This window comes from Channa argus, chromosome 12 (assembly GCF_033026475.1).
Source record: "Channa argus isolate prfri chromosome 12, Channa argus male v1.0, whole genome shotgun sequence".
In the NCBI taxonomy this organism is placed as follows: domain Eukaryota; kingdom Metazoa; phylum Chordata; class Actinopteri; order Anabantiformes; family Channidae; genus Channa; species Channa argus.
The window spans coordinates 2,320,111-2,335,112 of NC_090208.1; the positions used below are offsets into that span (position 1 = coordinate 2,320,111).

Here is a 15,002-nt window from a genome sequence, read left to right on the forward strand (position 1 = left end):
ATAGTTCCACAGGGGACACGTGCTACTAATCTTAGACCAGCTCTGTGTGATTCTGGCTTATGTGACCCAGGTTACCAGGTAAAATATCCTCTGATTTCACAACATACTCAAAGAGCAAGAGACGTCCAAAAGTCACAGAAGATGGGTTTATTAACATATACATTGAATGTGAAGGCAGAATAAATAGTATCCTGCTATCGTGCAATGTTTGGATTCTTTAAGTCAATTTAAGCATTTAAATGTAGGCAAATAAATCACCTACTAACTGGAAGGGCCCACTGCAGGAAGACCCCACACTAAGCCCCAATAAACCCCAACCACACATGCTGAAAAGAACCGACAACACTGCAAACTTGGTTCTGTTCTTTAATTATTGTTAATTACAGTATTGTGTATGTTTATCACTCAGTCTTACCAACATGCAATGAAGAGGGGCTAAGGTCTGGTGTGCCCCCCACACTTCCTTCCTGGATTCTACAAAACAACAGAAGTACAATTGTTAGTATTGTAAGTGCAGCTTACAGAATAGAAATAATAAGAAATAAATATATATATATAATACATTCAAGTAAAAAATACACATTCATTTAACACATTGCTCAGCTGGACAGTTGGTTCCAAACTTCGGCATAAGCAGAACAGTAGACTCGCATTAAGTCCTCCTCAAAGGCTTTTCAGCCTAGGACATGGGACAGGACTGGCTCCACACAGAACTGCACCTGAAGACCAGAGCATTAAAACAACCATTTATCAAATGCAGCCAGAGAACAGCTCCTACAATGTGCAGTGTGCTCAAACAAAGAGAAGCCTTAAGAAGGGCAGCACGACTACTCTGAAGGCCCAGCAATGGCTGGTGCTCTCTGTACTCTATGGAGTACTACCCAGAGTACTAGCCTTCACACTAAGATGAGGTCAGTGTGTGATGGCTCCAGCAGCAGACTGGCTACTATGCTGTTACTGCCCTAGTTGCCTGGTTGCCTGCACATTCAGCAAATGCACATGTTATTAATATTTTACTCTAACTTTTTACACCTCTTGGCTATTTTGTTACTACTTATGAAGAAAGAACATTTGTACCAGCTGAAAGTGGAATATTACATGTTCCCCTCAAAGTCCTCCCCTTCACACTAAAACACTGACAGGAAGTTGTTACTAAAAATTACAAAAACAAACAAAAAAAACTGTAAGAAAATTAATGAGGATTGTCATAAAAAATTTAAAAAGAATAAAAACTATTAAAAAAATGAATAAAGCTATAACCACACAATGAAAATGAACAAATGACAACTTTCAAACTTTGTCTCATCTCCATGTTTAGTCTTGAAGTGTCAGTTATTGTCTAACAGCAGACCATCAGACACTGTAGTGACCCAGAGTCACTTCATGCTCACAGCTGCTTATCAAAGTGCTGAAAAGGGAAAAGGTTTCCAGAAAAGGAGAAAAGTGCTGGGAGCAGTAGCCTGAGGGTGGAGAATGTTCTGCCCAGCAAGCTTCTAAAACTAATGTGTGATGTATGAAGTTTAGATCATTTAATGGTCATTTTTGCCATGACACAGGATCCAGCCGGTGAGCCACAGAAGGTGAAGCTGAGGGATGAGAAGTGTATTGCAGAGGCTGTCCATGGCTGCATCTGCATCGAGGGTGGAGAGGTCCTGTGTTGGGGGCAGAGTTGCAGAGACCAGTGAAGAGAACTGGTCCAGGTTGAGAGACCTGAGCTTACGGCAAAATGTTCCAAGTGTGGTGGGAGAATGAAGGTCTAGGGATGAAGACTGAGAGTTGAATGAAGAAGTGATCTGATACATGCAGAGCAGTGACCAAGATGCTGTCTGTGGTGCAGTTCCAGGTGAGAATGAGTTCAGTTCCACCCCCCGACCTGATGAGCGAGGACTGTGAGAGAAGGACCAATTGTTGGAGACTGCAGTAATCCAAGTTTGTGAACAGCAGACTGGCAGTTCACCAGGGCAAGAGACAAAGAGGCTGGTGACAAAGTGGTCTGGGTGATAGTGGGAAACATGTCCTGTCCTAGTTTGGTGTTTGTCCTGGATACGGACATTTGGACATGTATGGACTCTATTTCCATGAACTGCTGTCAAACAAAAACCCTGAATAGCTGTTACTAAGTTAGCAGTTGTACCAGTCACCAAACATGTTCATTCACCTTTGTTTGGATTCTAGTGAGGACACCAGAGCAGGTCTTCCATCAGTAGAAGAAACTGCTGATGTCTTACAGAAAGTTGAAGAGCGTGTCTGAAACCATGCAAAGACACAGGGTGGATTATAGCAGAGGTGTGTTTAAGACACTAGAAATGAACTGTTACTATCACAGTACTTCAGTATCAATCCTCTGTAACACATTTGCCTTTAAAAATAAATAAAATAACTAATAAAAATAACTCTGGATTTATTATTGAGGATAACAGTTCTTTCTGTCTGATGGAGCACATGTCCACAGCAATAGAACCTCTAGAACCCAAATGAATAATGATGGCAGAGCCTCCCAAGCTGAGCTCATACACTAACATCACACAATGTGTTTAATCACTTTTGAAACCTTCCATATTCAGTAAGAGATAGTAGGTTTAATATGAGGCTAGTTTGAAGTTCTGCACAGATTTGATTGACACACAGTACATGCTGACTCGATTTTTGTCCGACTTTCTCTGATGTCATACAAACAGAAACAACATTGACCTCGTGAGATCAAGTTTTTGGATCTAACAGCTGATTGAATCAACAACAGGATGTTTTCTCTTTGTTTAATGTGAAATGGTTTTATTTGGACAGTTTACTGGAACAATTCTGCCATTAAGGCTAAAATATCACGTGACAGAACACAAACACTGCTCAGAGGTTGGAGGAGTATTATAGAACATTTCATGAAGGGACACAAACCTTTGCACTGATGTTCATTATTTTCCTGTAACTTTCTTTTTCTCCGCTCACTGACCAAGTCTTTAAGTATTAAATGACACAGACTGTGTTGATAAGTGGAAGGTGAAGACTCTTAAAGTAACATCTGCACAGATGTGAAGCCCTGACAGTCTAAATATCTGACAGATCAATAATGAAAATGTCTTTTTTTCTCCCTGTGTGTTGTTCAGCATGTCTGTGGTTTCATTTCCCATCAGTCAGATCATTTACACAGAGCAGCAAACTGATATGATGACTGCATTGATGTTAATATATGAGTCATATGGAGGTTAAAGCATATACAAAGATGACCTGCATATCATTTGAAATGTGTCTGTCAGATAGAAGCACACACAGATCAAAGTTCTGAAGACTGAGGATCTTTAATAAGAATCTGCTGACACATGATTTAATAGATGGGACCTCACAGGCTCTTTAAATAGAGAAGCTTTACTGTCTCACAGAGTTGGGAAAGTGTCGTCTTGACTGCAGCTTTTAGTCAATATATCTGTAATTATTATTAAACAGGACTTGTATTGTTTCATGAAACTGCAACTGGACATAAAAATGAAAAACTTAGAAAACTGCAGCTATTTTCTTAAAGACCTATTTCAGCACCTCTAACTTTATTCTTTAAGATTCAACAAACTAATGACTTTGTCCTCTTTGTGGACACAGGTGGACACTGCATCAGAGGAGTCTTCAAGTGTCCACATACACTGCAGACATGACCTTCAGCAGTATGTTAAGACCCTTAAAGTATTTCTTGAAGGACGTCCTCTACTACAGAAAAACATCATGGAAATGAAAAAGAACAAAACTCATTCAGACACTGATTTATTTTAATGTGTATTTTATTTTTCATGGTTTTAAAAATTCTGTCTTGTTCTTAGATTTTCTGTATATTGTTTTATGATGTTAATGTTTCCTGTATTATAGTTTTTAAGTTGGTTTGAGTTTTAGTTACTTTATACTTGTACAATAGTTAATAAATACATATAATTAGTTTTTTATTTTGTAATCAATAATGTGGTTTTTTTATTACCACATTTATTAGAAGCCGTCATTTGTTGTACTGACTGTGTAACTACAGGTAACAAAGGGGTTTAGATATAGAACTTTTTAACAATCATGCTTTTATTTTTGTTGCCTCAAAGCTTGAAAAACAACTTATTAATAAAATATTCACAGATCCAAGTGATTTCATGGGAAAAGACGTCCTGCATAGAGGTGAAAAGACAACCTGTAAGTCGTGGACTGAAATCTAAAGCCTGACAGAGATTTCATCTATGAACTGGACCCAGACACACACAGTCCTGGATTATTGACATCACCAGGAGACAATGTCCCTCTTCTAAAAGTCCCAATCCAACCAACCAACTCTTTACTACAGAAGGAAACTGGATTTAACAGATTCAAGAGAAAAGGGAGAAAAACAAGTGTTTGCTAAAAGGAACCAGAAGAACAGAAAGAACCAGAACAGCAGCAGTTAACAAAGGGAAACAGAATCAGGACGTTTGATTCAGTGTTGTTGGACAAAATCAGCTGTTCTGGAGACAGTGTTGACCTCACAGAAACATCCTGCTTTAGTCTTTGTAGCTGAGCTTGTTCCTCTTGTCCACTGTCAGATTCCAGATCTGGTTCCTGCTCCAACATGTGTCTGCATTTCAAATGAGGAAGCAGCTGCAGTTTGTTTCTGTGGCCTCCACAGCCAGACGGGTGGTGCTCAGTCACTGTGTGTTTGGTTCCAGGAGAAGCTGGTTACAGACAAAGATGGTGGAGTTTTTCTGATCGATCAATGATTTACTGATGGACTTTAATCAGTCGACCTTATGTCTCCTCCTCTGACTGAGACTGTCCACTGTCACTTCCTCTTCATCCTCTTCTTCCTCACCACTGAAAGGTCGACATGTGACATAACTGATCAAACTGATTGATCATTCATCAGAGGAGTTGGATCAGTGGAGCTGCTTCTGTTCCTGATGTCCACTGTCTCATCTTTGTCCTGAGTTCTCTCTGCAGAGGAGACAGAAGACAGTCAGAAAGAATTTTTAGAGCAATATTCTAATTTAATATGTGATTTTTTTTCTAAAGTTTCTCTTCTTCTGTAATGTTCAGTGCAAAAAGGCACAAATGATAAAACCTGAGGACAAAATGTCCCATAAACTACTGTTTCATGTTGGCTGTGCAAAAGACAAATGTATAAATTTAACGTCTCTGTCTCTCACTCGTCCTCCTTCCTGCTAACAACATTAATCGATGTAGAAAAAACTGGTAACAACAACAACAACATGCAACATGTCAAGGTCTCCCTCTCTCTCTCTCTCACTGTCTCTCTCACTCTCTCTCTATGTCTCCCTCTCTCTCCCTCTCTCTCCCTCTCTCTCTCTCTCTCCCTCTCTCCCTCTCTCTCTCCCTCTCTCCCTCTCTCTCTCTCTCTCTGTCTCTCTGTTTCTGTCTCTGTCTCTCTCTCTCTCTCTCTCTTTCCCTAACTCTCTCTCCTTCTCTCTCTCTCTCTCTCTCTCTCTCTCTCTCTCTCTCTCTCCTTCTCTCTCTCTGTGTCTCTCTCTCTCTCTCTCTCTTCCTCTCTCTAACCCCTCTCTCTCCCCCTGTCTCTCTCTCTCTCTCTCTCTCTCTCCCTCTCTCTCTCCCTCTCTCTTTCTCTCTCTCTCTCTCTCTCTCCTTCTCTCTCTAACCTCTCTCTCTCTCCCTCTCTCTCTCCCTCCCCCTCTCTCTCTCTCTATGTCGCTCTCCCTCTCTCTCTCTCTCTGTCTCTCTCTCTCTCTCCCTCTCTCTCTGTCTCTCTCTCTCTCACTCTCTCTCCCTCTCTCTCTCCCTCTCTCCCTCTCTCTCTCTCTCTGTCTCTCTCTCTCTCTCCCTCTCTCTCTCTCACTCTCTCTCTCACTCTCTCTCTATGTCTCCCTCTCTCTCTATGTCTCCCTCTCTCTCTCTCTCTCCCTCTCTCCCTCTCTCTCTCCCTCTCTCCCTCTCTCTCTCTCTCTCCCTCTCTCTCTCTCTCTCTCTCTCTCTGTCTCTCTGTTTCTGTCTCTGTCTCTGTCTCCCTCTCTCTCTCTCTCACTCTCTCTCTATGTCTCCCTCTCTCTCCCTCTCTCTCCCTCTCTCTCTCTCTCCCTCTCTCCCTCTCTCTCTCTCTCTCTGTCTCTCTGTTTCTGTCTCTGTCTCTCTCTCCCTCTCCCTCTCTCTCTCTCTCCCTCTCTCCCTCTCTCTCTCTCTCTCTGTCTCTCTGTTTCTGTCTCTGTCTCTCTCTCTCTCTCTCTCTCTCTCTCTCTCTCTCCAGGACACAGACAGTGAACTTTGACCTTAAACTCCATGAAATCAAAGTTCATTTGAAGTGATGCTCTCACACACTTCAGCCACTGATCTCTGTCAGCTGATACCTGGATCAGCATTTAGAGGCTGCATTAGCAGATGGGTTTTAATCATGAACTTGGTTTTTGAAATGCTGGATTTGTGCTGTTATCTTGTGTGGTCACTTCAGCACAACACCTGTTCCTGCCAAACATCGTCTCATTTAAAACCTAAATATGTCCAAACACCCAAAATGACTTCACTGTTTCACTTTGGCTGTTTGTCCACATCTGGGTTTGTTTCTGCTGATTTAATAATTATTATTCATTCAGCCCTAAACCAGAGACTAACAGCCAGAGACAGATGGTTAGAGACTAACAGCCAGAGACAGACAGAAACAGATAACCAGAGAAGAACGAGACAAATAAAAAAATAATCTGACCTTTGACCTTGAGAATTACTGTTTTCTTTCTCAGCACTTTTTTCTGTGTGTTGTAGACTCCACAGACATATGTCCCTGTGTCTCTGACTGTGGGGTTTTTCAGGGTCAGACTGAAGTCTTCAGTTTTCAGCAGGTCTTTATTTCTCTCTGTTCGGTCTTTGTAAGATTTGTTCTGATTTTTAGGCTGGTCAGAGCCGTTCTGATACAAGTGGGCTGTCACTTTTGGTTTAGGTTCCTCACGTTTCCACCACACTTTAGCGTCCTCAGGCAGGTCACCAATGGTCCTGAAGGGCAGCTGGACAGACTCCACTCCCTCCTCCACCTCCACCTGACAGTCTGAGAGGACAACAAAGCACAACATCAGCTGGACAGACAGCAGCAGCAGTTTAGAGGACACAGTTGTAGAGAAAGCTGAAGGACAGAACCAGATCAGAGCAGAAGGTAACAGGGGACAGAAATCTAGAAACTAAAAGCAGCTTTTGATCAGAGTCTTGATGCTGCTTCACAGTGTGGAAAATATTATTTGAATGTGCCTTCATATTTTTGTTTTATTTGTATTAATAACTTAGTCTCATATGTAACATGTGTTATTATATCTAAGAGAAGCTCACAGAATATAACATGAGTAGAATGATGTATAAATAATAGTCAAACTGAGCACAGTAGTGTGTGAGTTAGACATATAGGGTGAAGAATGTATGGGAGTTGTTTTGCAGATGGAAGAGCAGGAACCAGCCTTAATGTAAAGTGTCCTAATAAGGAAGACAACCTGGAAAGAGACACTGTAGGAACAGCAAACAGACTGTCTATATAAGATTGGGTCAAGGGAGAGACAGTCAGTCAGACTTCTGCCCTGACACTCTGTGTTGTTAGGTAGAAAAACTCTGACCCGGAGCTCCGCCTCTGTTTTCACATCTGTTCATATTATTCATATTTAGATTACTTGTAACCAGACTTGAACTAAAATAATTAAATCTCGTTTTGAGAATAAAGTCATAGGCCGTCTCATCTATTTTGAACACGCTACAACAGTAATGTTTCATCTCAGTGTTGACCTGCTGTCTGTCGCTTTTCTTTGGGACAAATGAGTCTTAGTTCCACACATCATTTCAAACACATGTCCAACATGGATCCACAGAAACCTTCATCACATCAGTGTCTCAGTGTTTGTGGAGCAGGATTCACTCAGCTCACTTGTCCATTTGTTGGATCAGCAGAAAGTCAAACTCTGGGACTTTGTTGTTAAAGGATCAGTTCCTGTTTTCAGAGGGTTTATCATGAGGACTGGTGGCTGATGGAGCCTGAGTCTGATGGAGCTCTTCTTCTTCCACTTTCTCTCTTTACATTGATCCCATTCAACACTCAGCATCAACCTGATGCAGCTGCTGCCAAACCAAACTCCATGAAGAACTGACTGGATTAAAGCCAATGAGCCTCTTTATGGACTGAGAGCAGATACTGATACAAACTATTAAAGCTGCTTTTCTTTCTGCTTTCAGCTTCTTCCTGATCAATACTGTCACACTCTGATTGCTCATCAATCAACTTATTGATATCAGTTTGTGTTGCTACTTGGAAATGAGCTCCTGTCTTCTTCTTTGGTCACTTCCTCTTTTGATTGATCCCCAGTGAATCTGAAATGTTGTGGAGGATCAATATTTGTGATGGATGTGATGTTTTCATGTCTGATCTCTGTGGACTGTAGAGAACTGATCAGTCCAAAGAGCAGGACTTCATGTCCAATAACTGCCATGATATTGACCTGATGATTCAAGAAATCATCAGATGATCAGGAAATATTGATGCTTTCAGACTCTCAGACTGATCTTTGGTCTTCCAGCTGATCTGGATTCAAAATGTTGCTCTCTGAAACAGACAGGACCTGGTCTTCTGTTTGGCCTCTTTAGAACCTGGGGCTGGATGGACTTGTCTTTTTCAAGGACGGTTTTTCCTCATGTAGGGTGAGCTCAGGAACTTTGACTGCGTTTGAACTTAAACCCATTTCATTGTGTTTGAATTGACCTTCTTCTGGTGCTAAGGGACAGTTTGTTTCTGAATTCAGTGACTTTTTAGCCTCTATAATTACATTTGATTGGTGACTTTAATGTGCCTGTAAATGACGTCACTAATAGCTTTGCTGGTCATTTTTAAAGCTTTGCTGAAGCCTTTAACTTCTGTCAGCAGGTCCGTGGCCCTACACACATTAAGGGGAACACCCTGAACCTGGTTTTTACTTTTGGACTCCAAACTGACTGTGACCGATCGTGGTTGTAGCTGGTAAACGTGTTATATGTTCACTATGTTAAATGAGGTCTCTGCTGAAAAGTTTTCTTCTGTTTTTAATAACTACTGTGTGGCCCTGTGATGATGAGAGTCATGTTCATTCCCCACTTGGATCCTTCAACTCAAATTGTTCTGCTGTTCTAGACGACATTGCTCCTTTGAAAACTGCACTGTTTCCACTGCTATTTCCAATCCTTGGATGAACGAGACTTTCCCAGTTTCAGAAGTAAATGTGGACAGATAGAGCGTCTGTGGAAATCCACTAAGTTCCAGGTCCTTTGCATCTATTCTAAAGATCTTTTAACCGAACTCACCTCCATGGTTAAAGCTGCTGGGGCCTTATTTTGCAGATCTTATTGTCTCTAATAAGCAGAATCCTAAAATTGTTGTTTATGCTATTAACATCCTGGTTTCCTCTCACATATCTATTCCTGTTTTTTCAGTTGATGATTGCAAAGCTTTCTGTCATGTTTCATTGACAGAATTGTTAGTGTTAGGGCAAGTATAACCCCTCATCTCTCACTTCCCCAACTGGTTCTAAACAGCAGCCAATATTAGATTGTTTTGAACTCATTTCCTTGAACTAACTAACTAAATTGATGAGCAGACTGAAGATCTCTTCCAGCCCACTTGATGTTTTACCCACACTTTTTTTAAAAAAATGTCTTGTATCATCACGTCTTGATTATTGTAATTCTCTTTTCACATTTCTCAGTAAAACATCAATAGACTCTCCAGCTGGTGCAGAACACTGCTGACAAAATCACATAAACATTCTCACATCACCCCCATTTTTGCTTCCTCACATTGGCTCCTGTCAGTTTTAGAAATAACTTTAAAGTTCTGGTTGTTACATATAGACCCTTCACGGTCAGACACCTGAGTACCTGTGACTTGCTTCATGCTCCTTGCAGAGATCTCAGCTCTGCCAACCAGAATCTGTTGGTTGGGCCTCACACCAGCCTTAAAACCAAGGGGCACCAGGCTTTAGTTGCACCAAGATTGTGGAATGTTCTTCCACAACAGTTAAGATCTGCTGCTTCAGTAGATATTTTTAATAAACTTCTCACAACATACTTGTATAAACAGGCTTTTCCCAACTCTGACCATAAATTGAACGATAATCAGCTACTTTGACTGATGTTGTACATTTGTCTTTGTTCTCAATATTTGATGTGTTCTATTTTTGTCTGTTCTTATTTTATGTCCTATGGATTTATTGTTTTCATGTGAAGCACTTTGTGAGCTCTTCTCTGTGAAAGGTGCTGTACAAATACATTTTACTTACTTACTAATTAGTCCTTCTAGACATGGACAGATTACTGACTGGGCCACTCAGGCTCAGAGCTTCAAAAGCAGATCTGGACCTGAGCCTCTGGATGACGTGTTAATATCAATCAAGTCTATTCAACGAGCACAAAAAGATGCTAAAGGTGTAAAAATAGACATCAAACAGCCACAAAGGACATAAGGAGTCTGACTAAAACCAAATGACAAGAGAGCAAGCACAAAGAGTCTTTGTCCACATACAGTGTGGGTCTGACTCCTATATGAAGAAAGACTCGAGGACCTTGTCCATTGTCTCAGAATCCATCCATGGTCAGTTATCTGATCATTGATCATCATTTGGTGACTGGACTTAGTTTGTTGTGGACTGTGATATGAAATGTGTTTCTGATCCAGGAAAGAACAGAAATAGATGTTGATGTGCAGCTGTTTTTATTTCCTGTATTGTTGCAGTTCAAGCTCCAGTGTGGAACTGGTTTGAATAGATTTGTTAGTAGTAGAAGTCTGCTCCATCTTAATGTGGACAGGTGCTGTGGACGCTTTCTGGGACACAGACTCATTGACCAATCTGACAGCAGAGCAGAGACATTCAGACTGAGCAGAGACAAGTGTCTTGATTTGAGATTAGAGAACATGAAATAAAGTGAAATACATTCATAGAAACATACTAACAGTAATACTGCAGTTTCTCTTAGTATAAAGATTAACAACAGTTAGCTTAGCATAAAGACTTTAAACTGACCTTTGACCTGGAGCTTCACATCTTTCTTCATCAGGATGTTTCCCTCCCTGCTGTAGACGGTGCAGGTGAAGGTGTCTCTGTCTATGTCTCTGGGGTATTTCAGGGTCAGACTGAGGTCTCCAGTTTTCAGCAGGTTTCTCTTCATCTCTGTTCGACCTATGTAAAACTCGTCCTGTTCTTCAGGCTGATCAGAGCCGTTCTCATACACATGGACTTTATTGTCATATAAACTTACACTCCACTCCACTCTGACGTCTTCAGGCAGGTGAACTGTGGTTTTACAGGGCAGCTGGACAGACTCCACCCCTGAATCCACCTCCACTTGTGGGACTGAGAGGACAACAAAGCTCAACATCATGTGGACAGACAGCAGCAGCAGCTCTGACACATTTTCTTTGAGTGGATGAAGTGAAAACATGTTTGATTGGTTCCAGTCTGAAATGTCTCAATGTCTCCATGTAACAGAGACAGTGTTGTCTTTCTCTTCAGTCCCTCAGTTTGGTTGTTAAACCTTTATTTCCTGTCTCTGACAGAGAATCACTGTCCCATCATCTGACTTCACTAACACTCAGTAAATGATATGAAGTCAAACACATGTTTGTTTCCTATCAGTGAAAGTTTCAAACTAAATGTTGACAGAATCAGATTTGATGGAGGATCTGGGAGCAGATTGATAGATATGAAATGAAACAAAGCTTTCAGACATTTCTAGGAGAATCTGGATCAATCTGATCACTCTAATAATTTCTAAATCAGCCTGATCTTTGTAGGATCTCAGACGACTGAAATCTTTCAAACTAAATCCCTCTGAAATATCAGAGACCATAGAGGCTTTAAATGCTGCTGCTGCAGCAGGACCACACTGTCTGTCAGCTGACAACACGTCCTCTTTTGGACATGGATCAGGAATCATATGAGAGCAGCTGCCTTCTGAATTCACTGAGAACTTCCTGATCATGTTCCTGCCAAAGCCTGGTCAAACTAATACACAGTGTGACAACAGGAGTCTGATCAGAAAATGCTGTGTGAGACAGAAATCAGCTGAGATTTGGGAGAAAACTTCGCTTTGATACAGATGTTTTTAAATTAATTATCTATTCTAATGCTATTCTCACTATACCTTCTCCCATTGGGCTCTATTCTGGAAAAACACAGCTTCATCTTCCACTGTTATGCAGATGATATTCAAATCTATCTCCCACAGGATCGATTTGAAGATTTTAACTTTGGTTTTTAAGGCACTGAAAGGTCTCGCTCCACCTTATTAATCCGACCTCCTAAAGCCACATAGAAAATCTAGATCATTGCGCTCACAGGAGCAGAGCCTGCTGGCAGGTCCCTCACACCAGATAAAGAGATGGGGGGACTGTGCTTCCTGTGTAGTAGCAGCTACTCTCTGGAACAATCTTCCATTATAACTGTGTGTGACTCCAGATTTAATGTCTTTTAAATCAGAACTCAAAACACAGCAGTAAGACGCCATATTTATTCATTTATTCATCTACTTATGTCTTTTTATTTATTAATTGGTTTGTGTCTTTTCTCTTACAGTATTTTAATGGTACGTTTTATTTAGACTGAGCAGCTCAATTATTTTATTCATGTAATAGTTTTCAATTGGTTGTTAGATTTTTATTTCCTTTTAATACTTCAAGCATTTATCTGCAGTTCTGTAGATTATGTTTAATGACATTTCTGCATTTTTTACATTTTAAATCTCTGATTATTTTTACTGTAAAGCAGTTTGATCAACCTGCTGCTTGTTGGAAAGTCATTCACAGACATCTCTTTTATCATCAGAGTCAATGAAGAAAAGGCTTTTTGGGCCCCACCTGGATTTTTTTATTGCAGTAACATGAGTGAGCAGCTGTGTTTTCTAAGAGTGAAATGGTCTCTGACAGTCACAGGAGCTGCAGCCCCCTCAACCCCACATCAGTGACACTGTGATATAAACAGGCAGAGTTCAAATAATATTCATTCTAATTTATATTTCAGTGATTCATTCATATCAATCTGATGAGTCCCACTAATCTAGAGGTCTCACGGCCCAGTGTGACGGCAGGACTCACACACCTCATCAGTCTTTGGTTTCTTTAGTCATTTTAGAGACAGACAAATAAGACCAGTTACATTTAACCAAGTTGATCAAAGGTTCCATAAGTGATTCATTTGACCAGAGCTGCTGCTACTACAGCTGACACCTAATAATTCTTGTTGTTTCTCAGCTGCTCACAACTAAAACTACCTGATCATTTTACTGTTGTGATGACAAACTGATGAAATGAACAGCTGTTAGTGTTTGTTCCTGTTTCATTCTGTCTGTCAGTTATTATACAGCAGCTTTCAATCTTTGACATTAAACTCATTTGATTCCAACTTTAAAAACCATCACTAAGTTGGAGCTGAACATTTTCTGTTGACTGTCTTTACTTTCTCCATGTTTCTGTAGCATCCTGACTTTGTCTTTTCTTTCTCTGAAAGATGAAACTAGTAACAAAAGTCAAAGGTGCACAGTGTTAGTTACTGTAGCTCTAGTTTAACTAGTTGATATGGTGACGATAACTAGCTGTGAAGTTACTAACAAGAAGATGAGCTGAACTGTTCAAATGACATCATGTTAGCTCACTTTAGACTCACTTAAAGACTCACAACAAACTATTTGGTCTCAGTTTTGGATCTTTCCAGTTCACTCTGATTGGCTCTGTGCTCCATGACACCAGACCCTGCAGTGTTTCCAGCCTGTTAGTTTGACCATGAAGTCTACGTTTGTTTTAAAGTCCTCGTAGCACAAGTGGGCAGTGAATTAGTAGCTCGTGTTAACAGAAAACGTGGTTCTGAGGCAGGATGAACTGGTACAAAAACGAGTGCTCCTACAATCTGCTGGAGGTCTCAGGTCTCATGGTTTGTGCTTCCTGTTCTACATGTGTGAACTGGATTTCTTGAGGTGATGTGACTAAAATAAGTCAGATCTGTCCAACCAGAATTTAAGACATTTTAAGGACCTGCAGAAACAGTGCAAGACTGAAAACAGCTTGTCGTAAACATTTAAACTGCCCTTTGACCTGGAGCATCACTACTTTCTTCATCAGGATGTTTCCCTCCCTGCTGTAGACGGTGCAGCTGCAGGCTCCTCTTTCTTCTTCTGTGGGGTATTTCAGGGTCAGACTGAGGTCTCCAGTTTTCAGCAGGTTTCTCTTCATCTCTGTTCGACCTTTGTATTCTTCATCCTGTTCTTCAGGCTGGTCAGAGCCGTTCTGATACACATGTATCATCCAGTCTTTACTGTTCTTCCACTGCACTTTGGCGTCTACAGGCAGACGAACTGTGGTTTTACAGGGCAGCTGGACAGACTCCACCCCTGAATCCACCTCCACCTGGTAGCCTGAGAGGACAACAAAGCACAGCATCATGTGGACAGACAGCAGCAGCAGCTCTGATGGTAACAGGACCTCACTGTCCCATGAAGACACTCAGGAACTACTTATTGTGACTGATTCTCAGTTTGGTTCTGATTTGTTCCTCACTCTCAGTCTGTCTCAACAGTCAAGCAGCAACAAGAGTAAAGATGTGAACCATCAGCATTATGGGTAATGTAGTAGTAGAGACATACCTGACATGAAATAGTGAAGGAAATGTACTAAAAGGCCCCCAGCAACAATCAGAAGAACCAGGAGAACCAGGAGAACTTTGGCCCAGGATGGAAATCGTTCTGTGGAGAACATGAAGAACAACATGACCTCTGAGCTCTGACCTGTATGTAAGCATTGACCTCTGAGCTCTGACCTGTCACTGACCTTTGACCTGCAGCTGTACGTCTGTCACTCTTCGTTGTCGTCCAAATCCATCTCTGACGGAGCAGGTGTAGGTTCCACTGTCAGACAGTTGCAGTTCTCTCAGATTCAGACTGAGGTCTCCAGTTTCCAGAGCATCAGGCATCATCGATGTTCGGCCGCTGTAAAGCTGGTTCTGGTTTTTAAGTTCATCACCTTCCTGCTGACGCTGGTGGACGGTTGAAGGACTGAGATCAGA

General features: G+C 41.2%; 2 protein-coding genes across 3 annotated transcripts in view; both read right to left on the minus strand.

Annotated features, from left to right (window-relative positions):
- LOC137136989 (muscle M-line assembly protein unc-89-like) overlaps positions 1–15,002 on the minus strand; it is a 296,309-nt gene that overhangs the window by 83,276 nt on the left and 198,031 nt on the right. The gene's annotated exons all lie outside the window — the stretch shown is intronic.
- LOC137137033 (V-set domain-containing T-cell activation inhibitor 1-like) lies at positions 2,794–11,578 on the minus strand. Its single transcript, XM_067522896.1, has 3 exons — positions 10,974–11,578; positions 6,662–6,997; positions 2,794–4,926 (listed from the first exon to the last, which is right to left on the minus strand). The coding sequence occupies exons 1-3, from the start codon at positions 11,389–11,391 to the stop codon at positions 4,835–4,837; spliced, it is 846 nt and encodes a 281-aa protein (XP_067378997.1). The 5' UTR covers positions 11,392–11,578; the 3' UTR covers positions 2,794–4,834.